The sequence below is a fragment of the Bufo bufo genome, chromosome 1 (assembly GCF_905171765.1).
Source record: "Bufo bufo chromosome 1, aBufBuf1.1, whole genome shotgun sequence".
Classification (NCBI taxonomy): Eukaryota; Metazoa; Chordata; class Amphibia; order Anura; family Bufonidae; genus Bufo; species Bufo bufo.
In genome coordinates this window covers 265919415-265943554 of record NC_053389.1, presented here as the reverse complement: position 1 = coordinate 265943554, position 24140 = coordinate 265919415, and the positions used below count along the sequence as shown (strand labels likewise).

The 24140-nt window shown below is 44.6% G+C and overlaps 1 protein-coding gene across 1 annotated transcript in view; it reads right to left on the bottom strand.

The window, feature by feature from the left end:
• Window positions 1-24140, bottom strand: part of VWF (von Willebrand factor) — a 214419-nt gene that overhangs the window by 156337 nt on the left and 33942 nt on the right. Inside the window, exons 7-10 of the mRNA XM_040439200.1 lie at window positions 13053-13269; window positions 10083-10205; window positions 9388-9499; window positions 4537-4583 (exon numbers count right to left, since the gene is read on the bottom strand). Coding sequence (XP_040295134.1) covers window positions 4537-4583; window positions 9388-9499; window positions 10083-10205; window positions 13053-13269 — 499 coding nt within the window. The remainder of the gene's footprint in view (window positions 1-4536; window positions 4584-9387; window positions 9500-10082; window positions 10206-13052; window positions 13270-24140) is intronic.

Genomic DNA, 24140 nt, shown 5'->3' with positions numbered 1-24140 from the left:
GTCTAAAATGTGGCACAATTTGGCGCCACTAGGGTTTCCCCGCGGTTTTCTGATTTGCTCAAAAGGGGAGTGGCTTACAAGAAAGGGTGTGGTTTCACAGGAAAGAGACATGGCCTAAGATACGTCTGTATCAAGGTTAGCCAAGTAGCCAACCTATAATTGACATACAGTTAGACAACAGTTTCCATTCCTGCACCACATTTATCATCTAGCCAGTGGCGTACCTCTTGTAGAGGCAGACCACGCAGCTGCTATGGGGCCCATGGAGGAAGGGGGCCTGACCCTTCAGGGAAACCTGCCCACAATTGCACTTAAATAGCTAGCTGTGAAAACCTAGCTAGCTGTGCAGAAGGACCTGCGATGATGTCATCAGCATGTGAGCAGGGTAGCCATATAGAGTACAGAGTCAGTACTTTTACAGCTGAAGGACCTGTGAGGATGTCACCATCATGTGACCAGGGCAGGGAGCTGGAGCTCAGCAGTGGAGAGGAAAATGTAGGGAAACTACATGGGGTGGAGCTTTTGTGTGTGCCTGAAGGAGAGGTGAGTGGTGTCCTGGGATTGCCCATAACCTAATACTGTATTTCCCTTTATGTAATGTTCACTGATGCCCTACAAGAACATCCTGGGCATGCTGGAAGTTGTAGTTCTCTCCTCTTATAATATCCACTGATGCTGTATAATAACAGTTTGGTAATGCTGGGGGTTGAAGTTCGCTCCTCTTATACCCTCTCCCTTTAATGTCAATTTGTGTTCCATAATAACAGCCTGGATATGCTGGGAGGTGTAGTCCTCTCCTCTTATAATATCCACTGATGCTGTATAATAACAGTTTCGTAATGCTGGGGGTTGAAGTTCGCTCCTCTTATACCCTCTCCCTGTAATGTCAATTTGTGTTCCATAATAACAGCCTGGACATGCTGGGAGTTGTAGTTCTCTCCTTTTTTTTACCCCTCCATGTATTAACCGCTAATTTTCACCTGATTTATACTGCCAGCAGTAGTTCCAGCAAACTGTTCCGGCAGAGAACAACCTGCCGGAGCTCTCTGGATGTGGGATTGCTAGAGGTTATTGAAGTGCCCGCTAACTCCATTGTACCCAGAGAGCTCTGGCAGGCCATACTCTGCTGGAAGAGTTTGCCGGAACTACTGCCGGCAGTGTAAAACAGGCCTAAACTAGTCAGGAGTCAGTCATACTTGTAGTTCTACTATCACTATTATGATGTTCTGCAGCAGCTGAGGTGTATATTAGGCTTTGTTCCCATCTGCGCTAGTAATTTTGATGATATTTATGTACCGCCCTGCATCCAGCATCCACTGTGATAAATTGGGATGTGCAGGTGAAACTCGAAAAATTAGAATATCGTGCAAAGTTCATGTCACGTACCGGCAGGACAGGTAGTGGATCCTCTGGACCAGAGAGGCGATGGCGCGGGTTGTACTAGAGGACCGGTTCTAAGCGGTTACTGGTCTTCACCAGAGCCCGCCGCAAAGCGGGATGGATTTGCTGCGGCGGTAACTACCAGGTCGTGTCCCCTAGTAACAACTCGACCTCTCTGGCTGGTGATATGGCGTGGTACACAGGGAGAAGGCAAGAGCGAAGTCGGACGTAGCAGCGGTCAGGGCAGGCGGCAAAGGTTCAAAGGCGAGTGGACGGTAGCAACAGGTACGGCAACAGGTAAGGCAAACTAACATAGAAAGGAACGCTTTCTCTGAGGCACAAGGCACAAAGATCCGGCAGAAAGCTGTGGGAGGAGAAGGTATAAATGGGCAGTGCACAGGTGCAGCCTAATTAAGTCAGCACTGCCTCTCACAACCTTAACCCTTAATAACCCCTTTGGACCAGGCACCAATCACCGGTGCACTGGTCCTTTGAATCTAAGAGTCCCGGCGCGCGCGCCCCCTAGAGAGCGAGGACGCACACACCGAGACGCTGGAGTGCTGCCTGGGGGCATACGCTGTGAGCGCTCCGAGGCCAGTAGGGGACCCGGAGCGCTCAGCGTAACAGTTCATTTATTTCAGTAATCCAACTTAAAAGGTGAAACTAACATATGAGATAGACTCATTACATGCAAAGCGAGATATTTCAAGCCTTTATTTGTTATAATTTGGATGATTATGGCTTACAGCTTATGAAACCCCAAAGTCACAATCTCAGGTCCCCTGTGCTCAGGGGGTATGGATTAATTAGCTGACTAGAGTGTGACACGTGGAGGCTAGAATATTGAACCTTTTCACAAAATTCGAATTTTGAGCTGCATTAATGCAATTCCTTTTAATTTCCGTTACTAAAATAAATGGACTTTTGCACGATATTCGAATTTTCCGAGTTTCACTTGTAGGTTTAAACAGCCTGTCTAGGTTTACACGATCTATAGTCTTAGTAAATCCGGATCATGAGCCCCAAAACCAGACAATAAGATCTGGCAATAAGCAAAGTTTCAGTAACAGCAAGCAGAGGTCTTGAAAATGGTAACGCATTCAAACACAAAGGGGATAAATTTGATTAGAATAGATTAGATATATAGATTGGCATTTAATATGCCAGTCTAAACCCAATAGGCAGGCATGGGATTCAGCCAGTTCCCTCAGGTTCTCCAGATCCAGTTGCTAAAATTACAGCGTCAGCTGGAGATGAGCGCTTCCATTCCATAGTTTAGCTCCTTAGGCTTTTTAAAAGTTGGATGGTATGTGTGTGTAGTGCATATATGGTGTATTTAGGTATGTGTACCATGTATATAGTGTATTTATGTGTATGTGTGTTGCATATACTGTATATGGTGTATGTATGTGCGTGTCCGCCGTTGAGTAGGGAACATGTTGTTAAAAATTTCAATTCCACCCCTGCTAATATGCATTGGGTTGAAATTATTATTAGGTGTATAAGGCACATCTTTTGGCAGTACGTGCTCCAGAAAATGAAATCTACAATTGCTATATATTAGCATAGATTTGCGTGATAATGTATGCCAATATGTAAACAATAGTACATTTGTCAGGCTAATGGTAGCTCACCATCTTGCACTAAACCCCCATACACACTTTTTTTTAAGCGGAGAGAGTGGCAGTAAATCACAATAAACCATACATCTCTGCAAATATGGCTTGAAGCAAAAACTGATACGAATTGATAAATCCTTTCATAGTATCTTACAAATTTGTAGCACCTAATTACACAAAATTAAAAAAACATTTAAGTGCAGAAAAAAATAATAATACATATATATATATATATATATATATATATACACAGTGCATTCAGAAAGTCTTCAGACCCTTTTTCACATTTTGTTGTGGCCTAAAATAAAAATAAAACACGTTTTCCTCATCATTCTGCACTCAATACCCAATAATGACAAAGTGAAAACAGAATTTGGGAATTTTTTGCAAATTTATTAAGAAAGGAAAAACTTACATTTTGCAGGGACATAAGTATTCAGAACTTTTACTATGACATTTGAAATGTAGCTCTGGAGGCCTGCCAATTGTCTTGAGCATCTTTGAGATTTTGTATACCTTGATTGGAGTCTAGTTGTGAGAAAATCAGTTGATTGGACATGATTTGTAAAGACACAGCCCTGTCTATATAAGGTCTCACAGCTGAAAATGCATATCAGAGTAAAAGCCAAGTCATGAGGAGTAAAAAACTGCCTGTAGAGCTCAGAGATAGGATTGTGTGGAGGCACAAATCAAGAGAACAAAAAATGTATGCTGCACTGAAAGTTTCCAAGAACACATTGGTCTCCAAAATTCTTAACTAGAAGAAGTTTGAAACACTTAATAGAGCTCTTAAAAGAGCTGTCCACCCCAACAAACTAAATATGTGAGAGAGAAGAGCCTTGGTAAAAAAAAAAAAAGGTGACCAAGAACTCAATGGTCACTAGCTGAGCACCAAAGATCCTGTGTGTAGATCAGAGAAACTTCCAGAAGATCAATTATCACTGCAGCACTCCACCTACCTGAGCTTTATGGCAGAGTACCCAGGAAATAGCTGCTCCTCAGTAAAAGACACCAGGAAGCCCACTTTGAGTTTGCAAAAACAACTCCTAAATGACTCTCCGACTGTGAGAAACAAGGTTCTCTGGTCTGATGGTAAACCAAGATTAAACTTTTTGGCCTCAATTCTAAGCGTCATGTTTGGAGGAAACCAGTCACTGCCCAGTACCATCCCTACAGTGAAGCATGGTGGTGGCAGCATCATGTTGTGGAGGAGTTTTTCAGCGGCTGGGACAGGAAGAGGGAAGGCTTAATAGAGCAAAGTACAGAGATATTATTAATGAAAACCTGATCCAGGGTGCTCCAAACCTCAGACCGGGCCAAAGGTTCACTTTCCAACAAGACAATGAACTTAAGTGCAAAGCCAAGACAACACAGAAGTGGCTCAGGGACAACTCTGTGAGTACTGAGTAAAGGGTCTAAATACTTTCTCCATTTCAATAACTTAGCAAAGATTCTGAAGATTCTGTTTTCACTTTGTCATTATGGGGTGTTGAGTACAAAAATATATTAGAGAGAGAAAGTATTTCTATTGAATTACCTGGGCAATCTTCATTGCTGCAGTCCCAGAGCCCACTTTTGCAGGAACTTAAACAGAAAAACAAGTGTAAATGGAAAGTTATTCTGAAGAAAACAAGATACATACAGAAACAGAAATGCTATACATTAATAAATGTCACAATTTGAATGTCCCTTATCCACATGTGGTACCCTTAAAGGGGTTTTCTGGGATTACTTTGGTGTTTAACAGACATGCTCATTTAGGTGCTTACCTCATGTACATCATCTCCATGCTTTTTTTATTTTATTTTTATTTGGACTCTTCTGACCAGTTTTTACCATGTAAACAAATCACTCTGGTTTGTTTTCATCCTGTATCTAACACTTCCTGTCACTGTATCCAACCAAACCCATGATGCACTTCTCCTTCCTCTACTACAGCTTCAGCATCACCCATAACAACACCCAGCTAGTTTATAGCTCCTCCCACTGGTCACATAGGCACTCTGCTATCACTGCCCCTAACAATAGCCAGCTAGTTTATAGCTCCTCCCACCCAGCTAGTTACATAGCCACTCCTCCCCTGTCACTGCCCCTAATGCTGCTTTGACATGCCCATGGTCATAACATCACAGGAAATTAGAAATAAAGCAGCAATAAAGGTAAAAGAAATGTTACAAAATTACAGTGACCTTCATAAAGGATTATTTTACATGATATTCATGCAAACCAGAAAACTCCTTTAAAGTGACCTACACATTTGGTCAACCACTGCCCAAAGTGCAGAGCAGTAAACTGTTGAAAGGCATTTTGTAAGAGATGCCTGTATTCAGAACTGAATTTACAAATATGCAACCTTCAGAGCTGACAAACTTGTCGACTGTTTTCAGTGTTAACCAGCAGAACTATGAATACAGCTGTGGAGTATAATACAGGCTGTAGCTATGAATCAGTACAAAAGTTTATGTAAAAAAAAATGTTGCATATATAAACTGCAATGGTGTACCAAGGTCTACTAAAGTTGCAACACAAACCTCCATCATTTTGTAGTTGAGAATGAGTTGACTCATTTGTTTGTGATAAGAACTTAATAGATTAAATGTTGAAAAGAACAAGGGCAAATGTGGGGGATTACCAGGACAGGTGGGAGGAGTTAGAACAAAACGGAGTAGTTTCCAGGAAAGCAAAAGGACAGAGTTACTAAAGAAATCATACAATCAAAAATAAGGTGCGATACCACACACCCTGAGGATAGGTGTGGTGCTGTACTGGGAACAAGGAGCAATAAGGAAACCATTTCCCCTAGATAGCTACAGGGTTGAGATAACTGTGAGTCTGGAACAGCAGGGTGGGGCGAGGACAAATCAAAGCCTGAGAGAGAGGTTGGGGTGGGAGAGAGATCTTGGGGACAATAGGTAATGTAGGTCAGGGGAAGTAACAGACAACTGATTGGCAAGGGGTAATGTGGGGGTCTAAGGTATAAAAGCTGAGGGCTGGGGAGGTCTCAATGAACTGAGTGGACAAACCAGTTTCCGGGAATGATCCAGCAGCTATACCCTTCTTACCATGATCACACTTTTATAGCATATCCAGCTGATATTACATTAAGCTCTATAGTGCAGGCTATGTACACCTTTGGGGGCAATCTTTTTATTATTACATTGTACTAATTTTCAGCTAAAAATCATGTTTTTCAATTGGTCTTTATTAAAAATATGGAGCCTTTTTTCTGTACATAGTTGAGATGCTCTAGTTGCAGCCTCTGGATTTTCTCTCTTTTCCGTCAGTTGGGGAGCTAACGGGCTCCTTATCTCTGCTTTCTGACATTATAAACACTAGAGATAAGGGTTATTATTAGATGACCAGCAACAAGTAAAAGTAAAGAGTACGTTTCACACATCTAGACAAAGAGTTAACCCTTTGTGACAAAAATGCTCAATATTTTTAATAAAGAGTTTGAGAAAAAGATTTTTAGGCCAAAATGAGTAAAATGCAATCATAAAAAAAAATTGTCTCCAAAGGTGTACATAGCCTTAAAGGGGTATTCTCATCTTGCAAATTCATCCTCATCTGCTGCCAGCTAGCTGTTCACTTCCTGGTTTTCTGCTGCTAAGGCTGGGCGGGCTTAGGCAGCTAGAGTGAAGGCCGGCCACACCTCCTTATGACATCACACTGAGAGCTGAGTCCTGCGTGATAGTTCAGTCTGGCAGCCTGCAGTGTCTGTGAGTCCCCTCCCCCCTGCTGTTGAATCCTCACGCAGAGAGCTGTGATAAGTGAGCTCAGTGTACAGTAACAAGTGGCTGTTCTGCACAGTTTTAGGGTCCATTCACATGTCTGTGGTGTGTTGCGGACCTGCAAATTGCGGATCCGCAACACACCCGGCCGGCAACCCCTATAGAAATGCCTATTCTTGTCCGCAGCTGCGGACAAGTATAGGACATGTTCTATCTTTTGCAGTGCTGCGGACTGGAAGATCGGGGCCGCACTCCGCAAATGTGGATGCGGATAGCACACTGTGTGCTGTCCGCATCCATTCCGTCCCCATAGAGAATGAATGGGTCCACACCCGTTCCGCAAAATTGCGGAACGGATGCGGACCCATTTGCGGACGTGTGAATGGACCCTTAGACACAAAATCTCTGTCTGATCTCTTACAAACCCATTTTGTTTATGAAAAAATATAATTCCATATTATACATTAGCTAAAAAGCTTGTCAGCTAGTAAATGTATGATCTGTGCTTTTGTCTCCCATAAAACATGACCATCCCCCACCCACCAGCACTGATGCAGATATTTTTCCATTACAGATGTACTCCAGTTGTGTATAAACCTTACACTATGTATCTGTATAGATGCATATACAGCTCAGCTACATGTGTCTGTTTATCTTTTCAACCAGCACTGTGGCTGAACAGTCTCATATACAGCTCTGAAACATCTGTTTCTCTCTTCCATCATCATTGATGCTGACCCACCACATATACAGCTGTGCTACATCTGTCTAGTACTGTGGCTGAACAGCAGCTTATTCAGCTCTGCTACATCTAATTCTCTCTTCCACCAGCATTGATTCTAAACCGCCAAAAATACAGCTCTGCTACATCTGTCTATTCCCTTCCCCATTAGTACTGTGGCTGAACAGCAGCTTATTCAGCTCTGCTACATCTAATTCTCTCTTCCACCAGCATTGATTCTAAACCGCCAAATATACAGCTCTGCTACATCTGTCTATTCCCTTCCCGATTAGAACTGTGTCTGAACAGCAGCGTATTCAGCTCTGCTACATCAGTTTCTCTCTTCCACCAGCATTGATACTGACCCGCCACATATACAGCTCTGCTACATCTGTCTATTCCCTTCCCGATTAGAACTGTGTCTGAACAGCAGCGTATTCAGCTCTGCTACATCAGTTTCTCTCTTCCACCAGCATTGATGCTGACCCGCCACATCTACAGCTCTGCTACATCTGTCTATTCCCTTCCCCACTAGAACTATGGCTGAACAGCAACATATTCAGCTCTGCTTCATCCATCAGCCACCCCCATAGTGCCTCAAACAGCCCCCACAGTGCCTCAAACAGCCCCCACAGTGCCTCAAACAGCCCCCACAGTGCCTCAATACAGCCCCCACAGTGCCTCAATACAGCCCCCATAGTGCCTCAATACAGCCCCCATAGTGCCTCAATACAGCCCCCACAGTGCCTCAATACAGCCCCCACAGTGCCTCCATCCAGCCCCCATAGTGCCTCCATCCAGCCCCCATAGTGCCTCCATCCAGCCCCCATAGTGCCTACATCCAGCCCCCATAGTGCCTACATCCAGCCCCCATAGTGCCTCCATCCAGCCCCCATAGAGCCTCCATCCAGCCCCCATAGTGCCTCCATCCAGCCCCCATAGTGCATCCAGATACTTACCTGCGCTGTGGCCGCCCGACGCTCCTTCTTCTTGTAACTCACTGGTCTGTGCGGCGCATTGCTTATGCTTATAGCAATGCGCCGCACAGACCAGTGACGAGTTACAAGAAGGAGCGCGGGCGGCCACAGCGCAGATAAGTATATTGCTGTAGAGTAAATGACCATGGCAGCCAGGTCTTCAGTAGCGTCCTGGCTGCCATGGTAACCGATCGGAGCCCCAGCTTTACACTGCTGGGACTCCGATCGGAACTGCCGCTGCCACCAATGATTTTTTTTTGGGGGGGCGGGGCGATCCCTACCTACGCCACTGACACTTAGCCTGGTCAGGCTCCTGCCTTTAGCAGGAGCCTGATCAGGCTTAGATATACCATGGCAAGCCAGATGCCTGTGAAGGCGTCCGGTTGCCATGGTAACCATCGGGGCTGACACAGCAGCGCAGCACCCGATGGTGGGTTCCGCTCGGCCATCCTGAAATCAAAAGAAGGGGGTGAGGGACAGTTATACACAGCAGCGCAGCCCCGATCTCCTCACCATTCACTGAGGAGATCCGGGCTGCGCTGCTGAACTCTCAAAGACAGGACAGCTCCCCTCCTCCTCCGCTGATCTATAATTATTTGTGCCGCGTTTAGAATGGAGCCGCGCATGCGCGGCTCTGTTTCAGATGCGGCACAAAGGAATATAGATCTGCGCATGCGCGGCCGCCCGGAGCCGTGCTCGTTCTCGTTGGATGCAGTTCTTCTGCGCAAGCGCGGCCCATGGATGCGGCCGGCGAGCAGTGGCCGTATCCATGGGCAGCGCAGATCAACAATGAATTTTAATAAGAAGAATTTAAAGAAAACAGTAGTTTTTTTTAAATGAAATATATTTTTAAAAAAGCTCACTGGCGGGTATATAATTTATTAAAATAGGATCAATAAGATAAGAATACCCCTTTAAGCATAATAATAATAATATGAAGAAGACACATTATCACCTACCAAGTATTACAGTCTGCTTTGATTGTGGACCCTACAGGATATCGGTTACCAGAATGAATACAGGAGCACTCTGAGGGTATGACACAACGAGATCCATCAAGCACTTTTCCATCTGTATATGGGAAAAAAACATTTAATTAGCGGTCATGTAATACTACATCTGCCCTGCATGACCATGACCATTTTGCCTTTCTTTCAAAGATCTGCCTACTATTGTCCAGGGAGCCTGCTGAGAACAAGCTCTCATTCATTTTAAAGGGAGATCTACACACCAAGTGTCCCATACTGAATAAAGGAGTCTTGGAGTACTTCCTCCATTTCGGCATTTTGACACAGCATGCAGCATGGACCACAGAAGGTCTGAGCTGCATTATCTTTTTACGGAAGATGAAATTGCTAGAAAAATACTGTATATTGCTCCATATACTTTAAAATTTATGTAAATATATAGATTTGTAGCCTGTTCTATTAGAGTTGTGACATGAAGGCCATGTAAGCATATAGACATAGAGGGGTGTCCTCTCAGGACCTGGACCATTTACATATTATATGGCCCATTGCACATTCATTTCCATGTAATGCTTCATTACAATGACCAATGAGGCTAGCCTTGTGGTGATCAGATGATCACTAGGTTGGTTTCATCTGCAGAAATGACTGCGGAAGTTAGACATAGAGATGATGAAGATACTTACCCGGACAACTACATCCATCAGTACACTGTTTTTGGCACACTTCATTAATGTTGAGACTCTGGCAGGATTTAACACATGGCGACACACACTCATTGTAAACCATTCCATGTGGACACTGAGGCTCTGTGTAAAGACAAGGCAGTATTAGCCTGAATAGGAATGTATTTAAAGTGATGCTCTTAAAGGGGTTCTTCACCCCTTGGGCCCTGAGGGCCTTTCGGACAGACCCCGCAGCATGGCCGGACCTGTAGAAAGAATCATACTTACCTGATCCCTGCCGCTGGGTTCCGGCACCTTCACACACCAGCTTCAACTACAGCTCTCAGGTCTCCATGTGTCAGCAACCAGTTTGATGAGGGTCATGTGGTCGCTGTAGCCAACAACTGGCTGCAGTGGTGATGTATCCCCCATGTGTCACGTGACCCAGTGACATGATGCATGAGGGATAACTCACTGCTGCAGCCAGTCACTGTGACCATGTGGCCATGTGACTCTTGTGAAATTGGATGTTGACACGGGGAGTGTGAAGGAGCTTTGAGAGTCTGCCCGAAATGCCCCCAGGGGTAAACAACCCCTTTAAAAGCTATGTACACCTTCTAAAGATTTTTTCCTGGTTCTTATGCACCTAAAATAAAAAAAAATGAAGCAACTTTGGTAATAATCTTGATTAAAAATCTTCTATCACTGTGCGGGAGATTTATCATGAAGAAAATATTTAAAGTCAGTTTTGCAGGAGTCTGTGTTGCTGTTTTTGTGGCAAATTTAATTCATACAACGTTTGATAAATCTGGTGCATCTTTAATTTTAGAACATCTCTCTTGAGATGTTACCATTGCCAAGTCACTGTGGACAAATCAGCTCACCGCACCCTAAATCTGGTTAACCACATTTACTTTCCAACCCACTTTTCCACTCTAGTGAGTGGTGTAAAAATGTAAAATTTTGACCTTTTTTTGTGCAAATGAGCCCAAAAAAGTTGCAAAACACTATTTTGCAACCTTATGAAGTCAGATTTCTGGGGTGCAGTACTTGGTAAGTTCCCACATTTGTGTCTGCAGCCCCTATGCAGACTGATGTGTCTTCACAGTAGCAGATGAAACACAACCTCATGTATTCAAATCTTGCAATCATACTGATTTCCCTCTGCCCCCTAGTCCATGCTACTAGGGGAAGAAATGTTAGCGAGACAAAAGAGGGATATTGGGATAGTATATCTTATCTTGCTGTTTTTTTCTATGAGTAGTGGCCCTTTAGAAGCTATTATTAAGGCTATACTCAAAGGCTATGTACACCTCAAAAATATTGAGCTGTTCTGTCATAAAGGGTTAACTGTTTTTTATAGCTGTGTGACTGGTACTTTCACTTTCACTTTGTGTGTTCATCTAATAAACCTTATCTGTAAACTACTGAGAGGTCATAAACACTTATTTAAAGGGCTTCTGTCACCCCACTAAAGTGATTTTTTTTTTTGGGGCTAGTTAAATTAGTTATATAGCGATATATGAAAATATAATTGTGTTAATTACATTGATCCAGCAGTTTATTCAAAAAACAAAGTTTTATCATATGCAAATTCGGTCTCTACCAGCAAGTAGGGCGGCTACTTGCTGGTAGCTGCTGCAGAAATCCGCCCCCTCCTCTTGTTGATTGACAGGGCCAGCCGGGATCTCCTCCTCCGGCCAGCCCTGTCGGCATTTCAAAAATCGCGCGCCTGTGTGGATTCGGCGCAGGCGCTCTGAGATGAGGAGGCTCGTCTCCTCAGAACTCCCTCAGTGCGCCTGCGCCAATGACGTCTTCTTTTTCGGTGATGTCATCGGCGCAGGCACACTGAGGGAGTTCTGAGGAGACGAGCCTCCTCATCTCAGAGCGCCTGCGCCGAATGAACACAGGCGCGCGATTTTTGAAATGCCGACAGGGCTGGCCGGAGGAGGAGATCCCGGCTGGCCCTGTCAATCAACAAGAGGAGGGGGCGGATTTCTGCAGCAGCTACCAGCAAGTAGCCGCCCTACCTGCTGGTAGAGACCGAATTTGCATATGATAAAACTTTGTTTTTTGAATAAACTGCTGGATCAATGTAAGTAACACAATTATATTTTCATATATCGCTATATAACTAATTTAACTAGCCCCAAAAAAAAAAATCACTTTAGTGGGATGACAGAAGCCCTTTAAGCCAAATTCTTATCAGTAATATAAGAACTGAGCTATAATAAGTATTTAGGAGGTCAGAGAGCAGAGATAAGGAGTCCGTCAGCTCCTGGTCTGATGCACAAGACAGAAAATCCAAAGGGTGCTACTAGAGCATCTCAGCTCTGTACAGAAAAAAAGTACTCCACATAATAATAAAGACCAAATAAAAAGAAATACATTTTTAGCTCAAAATGAGTACAATGCAATAAGTTTAAATAAATTGCCCCCAAAGGTGTACATAGCCTTTAAAAATATATACTATGCTGTTTAAATGCTGGTTTTATGCCCCATTTCTGGTTTCTCCACTGTTTCTAGTTATATAGATTGACTATATACTTTTTCCTGGTCCTTTCAGAATGTTGTTCCCTATGATTCTAGTAGGGAAATATAGAAGGGAATATGAGAGCAGAATCAGACTACAAAAAGTTTGTTTGTAGTCTGCAACCATGGAAACTCTTAAGCCTGCATAAGAGCTGTGGAACAAAAACACCAAAAATTGCTTCATTTTTACGCTGTGCATGTACTAGAACAATAACAAATGGTTTCAAATGTGGACATAACTTTTAAAGATATACAAGTTGACAGGTGCAGGTTACTATCTTTTGATTGTTAGAATCAACAAAATAATTTGATATGGCAGTAATTTTTGTACAGAAGATACGTACACAGGATGTAATAGATACAGTTCCACACAGCCTCCTAATGTGTAAAATGTTTATACTACTCACAGTTACACCTACTGGACTAGCAGTGTGCTACACACTGGTTTCTTTAACTTACTGCAGGCAGTTTCTATTGGCCAGCTGCTGACAATAACGCCTTGCTGGGCGCACGCTCTCGCATATTCCAGGAAGGTGTGACATGGACATTGCACATCCTCTGCACATTCACACATGTCGTTTTCACAGATGGCAATGAAGGGATCAGGGTTGACATCATGGTGACATTTCATAAACACCGGGGATGTTTTCAGATCCTGACATCTCTGTATGAAGTCCTGTAATAAATGGTAATAATTGTTTGAATGAACATAGACGTGGCATCAAGAATGGTCTTTCTTTTTTTTTTTTGCTACAGGTCAGAACAATAATGGAGTTTGAGAATACATGGCCAATAATCCACAGCAACCAAGAGAAGATTGGATGCCAAATTGGACAGCATGGACACATATTTTTTTACAAAACAGTGGGTGGATGGTTTTCTGGATATAATTTTTTGAATTCGCTCTAAGTATTCTGCTTCTTGTCCTGGCACTTTTACTTCTTCCTGTGTTTGGACTTTTAGCACAGTCTCACTTGACTTTCTCAGTGGGACCATTCACTGTGACCAGAGAGGGAAGGGGGTGAGTGACTCTATTAGAGCATCACACATTACACTGATGAGTGCTACACTTATCTGTGGACATCTTTATCTAGGACTATCAAGAGAAAAATAGAGCTGTACTGTTATCCCAATTCTACAATCTACTATTATCATGAGGATTACCCTTGCAGATAACATCTTCCCCTCATAGCATTAGTAAAAACTGAAAATGGACTACATAGCTATATAGGAGGTCATGACTAATGACTACTACAGGATTGTCTCTAGTCTTTGCCAGTCTACAGGATATCCTTCAGCTTCTGAACAAATAATCTTGTAGAAATAACGTGTTATCTTTCTTCTAATTCTATCCATTTTGGGCCAGCAGATGTCTGTAACAAGGGGACTTGGTATTCTTGATCTACTATTACAGATAGAGTAGCGGGTGGGTGTGGGGGGTCCGTATCTCTTCCTGCATGCAAACAGGGGCAGGTTTTTGAAAAGATGAGAGGACATGGCTATATATTTCTTAGTTGTAATGTGGGACAGGAGTCAAGGAGAAGAAAATGGGTTGTCCTACAAAAAATATTCTACATTTTTTAAATGAGCACCTGGATCTGAATACATTTGTAGTTGCATGTAATAAAAAATTTAGTATAGCCACTGAGTTATTCACTGACATCTAATTGCGCAGTGCCACCTGCTGTTTACCCTATTTCTAAATTCTCTGTTCTCCTCACTGGGGTTGACATACAGTTGTGTTCAAAATAATAGCAGTGTTGAGGGGCGGAGCTTGACCGCGGACTGGATGGCAGCCTGAGAGAGCTCTCTCCTGCCACGTACTTGCACTAGCATTGAAATACCCCATCAAATCGCCTAAATTATGGGTAAAATAGGGAGATACCAGCCGAGGGAAGGTGAAGGAATCGCCAGATCAAAAATTAACCAAGCAGCGGTAACGAAACTCTTTGCAAAGAGACATACGCACTCTCCCGCCTCGCAGGCTAAGATGGCGCCAGAGCCCACTGAACAGAGAGACTCTGAGGAGGAACATCACTCCAGCAGTGAAGACGATCAGTCTCCAGATGAAACGCTCACCGCGGCAGTGCTTAAGAGAACCTTAGCCCAGGCACTGAGACCGGTAAGAGACGACAGCCGACATTAAGACGGACTTGCATGCCCTCGGTTTCCGAACGGAGGCCCTAGACTCGACGTGCTCGGAGCTCACTGCTCACGCCTCAGGTCTGGCAGCCAGAACAGAGCAGTTGGAAGCTCATGTGAATACGGCGTACACATTAATAGAAGACCAAGAGAACAGAAGCCGTCGAAAAAATATTAGAATTAAAGGGTTACCGGAATCCTGGGCTAATGAGGCCCTCCCTAAAGTGGCACAAGAAATATTTGCTGGGCTCCTGGGGCCGGATCGTGCCATGGAGGTTGTAATAGAGCGGATATAACCACCACGCGACATAATATGTGGTCTGCTATCGTTTGTGGATACAGCGGCGATCCTAAGTTCGGCTAGAGAAAAGAGCCCTACCTCCTATGAAGGAGTCGAGATTTCCCTTTACCTGTCACGGCTGTATGTGAGCAACAATAGTAATACACAGTACAGAGCTACTGACTGGACCCAGAACTAGGGAGGATAACGGGTGACCCCTGTCCGACCCTCAACGCTCTCCCTATTCTGCTAAAGCACATGCCCGGATCCAAATGGCGGAAAGAGGCATGCCCACGTGCCTAAGACTAATGACCACTGTAACCCCTACAATAGTGGAAGGGGCACGGCCACCAGTGCCCTACTCAGTATATGGAGGGAACCGTGGCCACCTCAGATCCAGTCAGAAAATAAACAGGAACACAACAATGTCTGCACACTTAGCTGACGGTGTTGCAGCCGCAGAGAAGACGGATCCAAGGACAGGCTGGCAATATCCGGAGTGCTAGCTGCAGCAGAACACAGGTCCAGTGAACTGATAGCTACAAGTGAAGAAACTAAAGCAAGAGCTACAACTGAAGTGAGAACTATAATCCACATCCTATCATAGGAGGAGGGGTGATATAAAGGGAGGGAAATCAGACACATGAAGAACAGCTGTGGTGAAAGAAACCAAAAGTAAACAGAGTAGTGAGAACTCCTCCCAGCTCTAGTAGTGACATCATCACAGGGGTGGAGAAACAGAGCTGTGAGAACGTCCCAAAGCTCTGGTAGTGACTGTACCCCCCCCTCTACGGGTGGACTCCGGACACCCAGGACCCACCTTCTCAGGATGAGCCCTATGAAATGCCCTGATGAGGCGAGTGGCTTTAATGTCCGACACCGGAACCCACATCCTCTCCTCAGGACCATAACCCTTCCAATGAACGAGGTACTGAAGAGAACCGCGGACAATGCGAGAGTCCACAATTCTGGAAACCTCAAACTCCAGATTGCCATCAACCAAAATCGGAGGAGGAGGCAAAGAGGAGGGTACCGTGGGCTGGACATATGGTTTTAAGAGAGATCTGTGAAATACATTATGTATCTTCCAAACCCGTGGAAGATCAAGACGGAAGGCAACAGGATTGATGACTGACAAGATTTTATAAGGCCCAATAAACTTGGGACCCAATTTCCAGGAGGGAACCTTCAACTTAATGTTTCTAGTAGACAACCACACCAGATCACCCACATTCAGGTCCGGACCAGGCACACGTCTCTTATCAGCCACACGCCTATACCTCTCACTCATCTTTTTAAGGTTACTCTGAATCTTTTGCCAAATGGTAGACAAAGACGAGGAAAATCTCTCCTCCTCAGGTAAACCAGAAAGAGCCCCTCCCGAGAAAGTCCCAAACTGCGGATGGAACCCATATGCACCAAAGAATGGTGACTTATCAGAAGATTCCTGACGACGGTTGTTCAGAGCAAACTCAGCAAGAGGGAGAAAAGAACACCAATCCTCCTGGTTCTCTGCCACAAAACAGCGGAAATATGTCTCCAGATTCTGATTGAGGCGCTCAGTCTGACCATTCGACTGCGGATGAAAAGCAGAAGAGAAGGACAGCCGAACCCCCAGGCGAGAACAGAAAGCCTTCCAGAACCTGGACACAAACTGCGTGCCTCTATCGGAAACAATATCAGAGGGAATGCCGTGCAATTTAACAATATGGTCGACAAAAGCTTGCGCCAACGTTTTAGCATTGGGTAAACCAGGGAAAGGTACGAAATGAGCCATCTTGCTAAAACGGTCCACCACCACCAGGATCACCGACTTCCCCGAGGAACGAGGAAGATCCGTGATAAAGTCCATGGACAGGTGTGTCCAAGGACGGGAAGGAATGGGTAACGGGAGAAGGGAACCTGAAGGCCGTGAACGAGGGACCTTAGCGCGAGCGCACGTCTCACAAGCAGCCACAAAACCCTCCACCGACTTACGAAGAGTCGGCCACCAAAATCTCCGAGCAATGAGATCTACCGTGGCTCTACTCCCGGGGTGACCAGCAAGAACCGTATCATGATGCTCCCTAAAGAGTTTGTGACGTAGCTCAGGAGGCACGAACAACTTCCCAGAAGGACAACGGGCAGGTGTCTCAGTCTGGGCAGCCTGAACCTCGGCCTCCAAATCGGAATATAGAGCAGAAACAACTACCCCCCTCCGCCAAAATGGGACCCGGGTCCTCGGAGTTTCCTCCTCCCGGAAAACAGCGAGAGAGAGCATCAGCCTTCACATTTTTTATCCCAGGTCGGAATGTAACAACAAAATTGAATCTGGAGAAGAACAGAGACCATCTGGCCTGTCTCGGATTCATACGCCTGGCCGACTCCAAGTATGCCAGATTCTTATGGTCGGTAAAAACGGTGATAGGGTGCCTGGCCCCCTCCAACCAATGGCGCCATTCCTCGAAAGCCAACTTGATGGCCAACAACTCCCTATCTCCCACATCATAGTTTCTCTCTGCCGGGGAGAGTTTTTTAGAGAAAAAGGCACAGGGTCGCCACTTGGCAGGGGAAGGGCCCTGGGACAAAACCGCACCCACACCCACCTCGGAAGCATCCACCTCAACAATAAAAGGTAAGGAAACATCGGGATGCACCAAGACGGGAGCAGACGCAAAATTCTCTTTAATCTTAGAAAAGGCTGTAAGCGCCTCCTCCGACCAAGAGGAAAAATCCGCCCCCTTTTTTGTCATGTCAGTGAGGGGTTTGACAACAGAGGAATAATTCAAAATGAATTTTCTGTAATAGTTCGCAAAACCCAGAAAGCGCATCAATGCCTTCTGATTCTCAGGAAGCTCCCACTCAAGTACAGCACGGACCTTCTCCGGATCCATGCGAAAACCAGAAGCAGAGAGGAGAAAACCCAGAAATTGAATTTCCGATACCATAAAAAGACATTTCTCCAGCTTGGCGTACAATTTATTTTCCCGCAGAATCTGCAGAACCTGAAAAAGATGATCCTGATGGGTCTGAACATCAGGGGAAAAAATCAAAATATCATCAAGATACACCAATACAAATTTCCCCATTAAATGATAGAAAATACTATTAACAAAATGCTGAAAGACGGCCGGAGCATTCATCAGGCCGAAAGGCATAACGAGATTCTCGAAATGCCCGTCAGGGGTATTAAAGGCCGTTTTCCATTCATCCCCCTCTCTGACCCTGACCAGGTTGTACGCGCCTCTCAAATCCAATTTGGAAAACACCTTGGCCCCAACAATTTGATTGAAGAGGTCCGGGATCAGAGGAAGGGGATAGGGATCGCGAATCGTGATACGGTTCAGCTCCCTAAAATCTAGGCAAGGTCTCAGAGAGCCATCTTTCTTTTTAACAAAAAAAAAAACCCGAGGCCACAGGTGACTTTGAGGGACGAATATGCCCCTTTTCGAGACTCTCGGAGATGTAAGTTCGCATAGCGATTCTTTCGGGTTGTGAGAGATTGTAGAGGCGTGCTTTTGGTAGCTTGGCGCCGGGAATGAGGTTAATGGGACAGTCAAACTCCCGGTGAGGAGGTAGCTCCTGAACACCGCTCTCGGAAAACACGTCCGAGAAATCAGAGAGAAATGATGGCACCGTTTTAGTAGACACCTCTGCAAAAGTCGCTGTGAGACAATTCTCTCTACAAAAATCACTCCACTCATTTATTTGCCTTCCTTGCCAATCAATAGTGGGGTTATGTCTAGTGAGCCAGGGTAACCCCAAAACTAGAGGAGAGGGCAATCCGTTAAGGACAAAACAAGATATATCCTCCACATGAGTGTCACCTACAGCTAGCCGGATATTGTGAACAATGCCCTTCAGAGATCTCTGTGAGAGTGGAGCAGAGTCAATAGCAAAAACAGGTATATCTTCATCTAATGTGCAAACCTGAAAACCATGCATGGCTACAAATTGAGTGTCAATAAGATTGACGGCCGCTCCACTATCGACAAAAATCTCACAAGAAATGACTTTGCTCTTTAGCGCCACCCTGGCAGACAGGAGAAAACGGGAACTGCAGGTCAGAGGAAAAGCATCAAATCCTACATCAACTTTGCCCAAAGTAGCAGATGAAGCAGAACCTGATGATTTACCTTTTGAGATTTTTCTCTTATTATCGCTCTTAGTACGGTTCAAGAATCTCCTAGACGGACAAACATTTGCCAAATGACCTATGCCCCCACAACAAAAACAGACCATACTCTGAGGACTAAATCCTCTTTTATCAGGGGCAAGTCGAGCTAGCTGCATGGGCTCCTCCTCAGAGGGGAGTGAGACAGGATGAGGCCCCTGCACACTGAATGAGTCCGCACCACTGCCCCTAGACTGACAATGGCTGGACAGAGAGGTCTCGTTTCTTTCTCTTAGACGCCTGTCAAGGCGTACCGCCAATGACATGGCAGACTCTAAGGACGTTGGTCTCTCATGGAAAGCAAACGCATCTTTTAATCTCTCCGAGAGACCATGACAGAACTGACTCTGGAGTGCAGCATCATTCCAACCCGAATCAGCTGCCCATCTCCGAAATTCAGAACAATAAAGCTCCGCAGACCGTTTGTTCTGGCATAAAACACGTAGGTTAGATTCGGCCAGAGCAACACGATCCGGGTCATCATAAATCTGCCCCAGGACCACAAAAAATCCCTCCACGGATCGAAGGGAGGGATCCCCTGATGGCAGCGAAAAAGCCCAAGTCTGAGCATTACCCCTGAGCAGGGAAATGACAATCCTCACCCTCTGCTCCTGATTACCAGAAGAGTGAGGACACAAGCAAAAATGGAGTTTGCATGCCTCTCTGAAACGAACAAAATTCTCACTGCCCCCGGAGAACGTCTCCAGAAGTGAGACCTTTGGCTCGCAACAGACTCCATGAGCCGGAGCAGGGCCCAATGCTTGAAGCTGAGTCATAGATTGACGGAGATCCGCTACCTCCAAAGAAAGACCCTGCATGCCATCAACCAGGTCAGAAAGCGGATCCATGTCAAAAAAGGACGGTTTTGGTGGATTATAATGTCACGGCTGTAGGTGAGCAACAATAGTAATACACAGTACAGAGCTACTGACTGGACCCAGAACTAGGGAGGATAACGGGTGACCCCTGTCCGACCCTCAACGCTCTCCCTATTCTGCTAAAGCACATGCCCGGATCCAAATGGCGGAAAGAGGCATGCCCACGTGCCTAAGACTAATGACCACTGTAACCCCTACAATAGTGGAAGGGGCACGGCCACCAGTGCCCTACTCAGTATATGGAGGGAACCGTGGCCACCTCAGATCCAGTCAGAAAATAAACAGGAACACAACAATGTCTGCACACTTAGCTGACGGTGTTGCAGCCGCAGAGAAGACGGATCCAAGGACAGGCTGGCAATATCCGGAGTGCTAGCTGCAGCAGAACACAGGTCCAGTGAACTGATAGCTACAAGTGAAGAAATTAAAGCAAGAGCTACAACTGAAGTGAGAACTATAATCCACATCCTATCATAGGAGGAGGGGTGATATAAAGGGAGGGAAATCAGACACATGAAGAACAGCTGTGGTGAAAGAAACCAAAAGTAAACAGAGTAGTGAGAACTCCTCCCAGCTCTAGTAGTGACATCATCACAGGGGTGGAGAAACAGAGCTGTGAGAACGTCCCAAAGCTCTGGTAGTGACATTACCAGGACATTGCTCCCTCTACTCTCCAGAAACGGCGTATGCTGCGGCCGCTGCTAGACAAGTTGCGAGCAAAAAACCTCCAATATGCTTGGCTATTTCCATTTGGATCTCTATACTAAAGAATGATAAGCGGATCATTATAAAAACTCCAGCTGATCTGGAAACCGCGTGGTCTACTCTAGGTATAGAACCAGTAGAGGTCCCGTCATGGTCGCGGGCAGCGGATTTAGTGCGATTACCTCCTTTACCACAGATAGAGGACTGGCATACTTCATCTCGTCCGAAACCCCAGAGAACCAAGAGATCATCAACTCATAACAACTCACCTCCTCGCTGAACCCAGGAACTCACTACGTTGATTTTATCCTGAGTCGGTTTCGATCGAGTCACATGTAGCTTTATCGTCGCTGACGAAGTTTCGTCCCATCCATTGCAAGTGGGAACTGTTCACACCGTTTAGAAGAAGTTTTCCTAAGGCGAATTTCCAGCTCGTCCTTTGTTTGTTTAATGGATTTGAGTTACCCCTCTCTCCTTCTCTGTCCCCCCCCTCCCTTACTTCTTCTTTTATGTTTTTCTCTAGATTGTATGCAGTCCGTTACTGGCTTCACTATACAGGAGTTCACAAGAATAGAACTTTGGATCAACTTGATTAATGATAGCACATGAGTATAAGGATATCTCTTATTATGTGGTAAAAATAGAGTACCGTACTTAAATGAAATGAGGTTTCGTTTGCCCCATCTCCCTAAAATTGCATAATACCATTGAGTGATAGTAGCAAAATATAGGGTAATAGCTCGCTGGTATGAAGCGAATGACCTGAAGATCAAGGTTATGATTCCCCCTATTGGTGGAGCAGACGAAACATCGTGACTATATTGGAATTACTGTTCCCCCCTCCCACATTTTGTTTGCTTTTTACTGGTTTACCTTATAGTTTTACTCATTTACTCCATGTCCAGACATGATAGATAATTCTAGTTAACAGATTGCAAGTGACTAGACAGGTAAATGAATATGTTTGCAAAATGTAATGGAAATATATAATTTCTATTTCTATTTCGGAAGCAAAGTGATCAACCCCCCCCCCCTCTCCTCCCCCCCCTTCTCCTTACCCCCCCTTATTTTGTTCCCCCCCCTTCTTTCCCCCCCCCTTCTTTCCTCCCCCCCCCCCCTCTTCCCAACCCAGTCCAGATGTTATCTATTTCCCTGGATTGATGCTGATGCTATAGTTAAGGTTTATACTAATTGGCGAGATGCTTTTTGTTATGCATAATGTTACGTGCCTGTACACCACAGGTCAAGACTTGTTCACAATTTGAACACTTTGTTACCCCTACCCCGGAGTACTTACTCACACAATAACCCATTTATTGGCTTCAAAGATTTGAAGCTCATTTTTTTACTTTTCCCCTCTCACCCATCTCATCCTCTTTTGTCATCTTTATTGGCCTTCACTCTATCTGTGTGTTGAGGCTGGTGATTTTCTTATTCTCAATCTACTATTATTATTATTATTATTATTATTATTATTACCCCCCCACCACTGCCTTTCCGGCACTCTTCCTGTACTAGGTATAGGGAGTATTCAGGATTATGAGCGAAATCAGATGTGCAACCTTCAATGTAAGGGGCTTAAATACCCCTAATAAAAGACATCATATACTGGACATGCTCAGGAAACTTAAAGTCTCCATTCTCTTATTGCAAGAGACTCATTTTAAGAAAAACAAAATCCCCAAGATACCCTCCAAATACTTTACAAATTGGTATCATTCATGCCATGCTACCTCAGCCTCTAAGGGCGTATCTATAGCAGCACACAAATCTATCCCTATCAAAATTCTGCAACAGTTCACAGACCTAGAAGGTAGAATACTATTTCTGAGGGCTCAAATATATAATACCAAGCTTACTTTGGCAAATTTGTATGCCCCCAACCATGGGCAAGTTCCTTGGCTTATAGACACCTTAGACAAACTTAAACTATTTGCAGATTGCCCGATAATTTTGGGAGGAGACTTGAATGTAACTTTGAACCCCTCGCTGGACTCCTCAACTACTAAGTCTGGTGTTTCTCAACGTGCATTAGGTAAATTACGTTCTAAATTTTCTGAACTTTCTCTTTCAGACATCTGGCGGCTGCAGAATCCCTCCGCTCGGGACTACTCATATTTCTCTTCAGTCCATAATTCGCATCAAAGGTTAGACTATCTAATAGTCCATGCATCTCTGCTATCACGGGTAACGACCACAAGTATTTCGGTTATAACTATATCAGACCATGCACCGGTCCACTTATCCCTTACCTTAGGTGATGTTGTTCCCACAACGTGGAGATGGCGCCTTAATGAACAGATTCTAGAAAACACTAAAGCATCTACGGATATACAAAAGCAACTTTCCATCTTTTTCGAACTAAACAAAAATTCAGGCCCAAAGAGCCCAATAATTTGGGAGTCCCACAAGGCTTTTGTTAGGGGCATATTTATCTCTTGGGGTACTAAATTAAAAAAGGAAAGGCAAAAAGTCACAGACGAGCTGCTAGAACAGATAACCATTCTAGAGAAGGAACATAAAAATTCCAGCTTACGTGTAACGCAAGAGAAATTGAGAGTTTTGAGATAAGAGCTCCTCACTCATTTACAAAATAAATCTGCCAAGGCTTACCTGCATTTTAGACACAAGATATATGCCCATGGAAACAAAGGTGGGAAGCTTATGTCTGCTTTACTAAAGAAGGAGAAAGCTAAGCAACACATTCATAAAATTAGGGACCACACGGGTAAGGCAACCTCGTCTCTTCCAGAGATGGCAGGAGTGTTCCACAAGTATTACTCAGCACTATATAATATAGATAAAGCAAATACGACACACAGCGTAAATCAGAAGAAAATTTTGACAGAAAACTTCTTAAAAGACATCTCCCTGCCAAAGCTACACCAAGCTATGATAAATTCTCTTCTCACTACTATCACACACAAAGTAGTATCTAGGGTCCTCGCCTCCTTCCCCCCAGGAAAAAGCCCAGGTCCGTATTGGCTCCCTTTGCTTTATTACAAAAAATTCCAAGATGTACTCATGCTTCATCTTTTAGATCTCTGCTCCTCACTATTTAGAGGCGAGCCATTGCCTAAGCAGTCTCAAGAGGCGCATATTACACTTATAGCAAAAGAAGGGAAGGACCCAGAAGAATGTGGGAGTTATAGACCCATATCACTTCTAAATTTAGACCTGAAAATCTGGGCTAAGCTTTTGTCCTTAAGAATAAAGAAGCTACTGCCTCACCTGATAGGTGAAGAACAATCGGGTTTTGTCCCGGGGAGGGAGGGGAGGACCAATACGACTAAACTTCTTACGGCGATACATCAAGCACATACAGAGCTAAATCATTGGTCCTTCTCGGAGTAGATGCCGAGAAGGCCTTTGATAGAGTTAATTGGCTC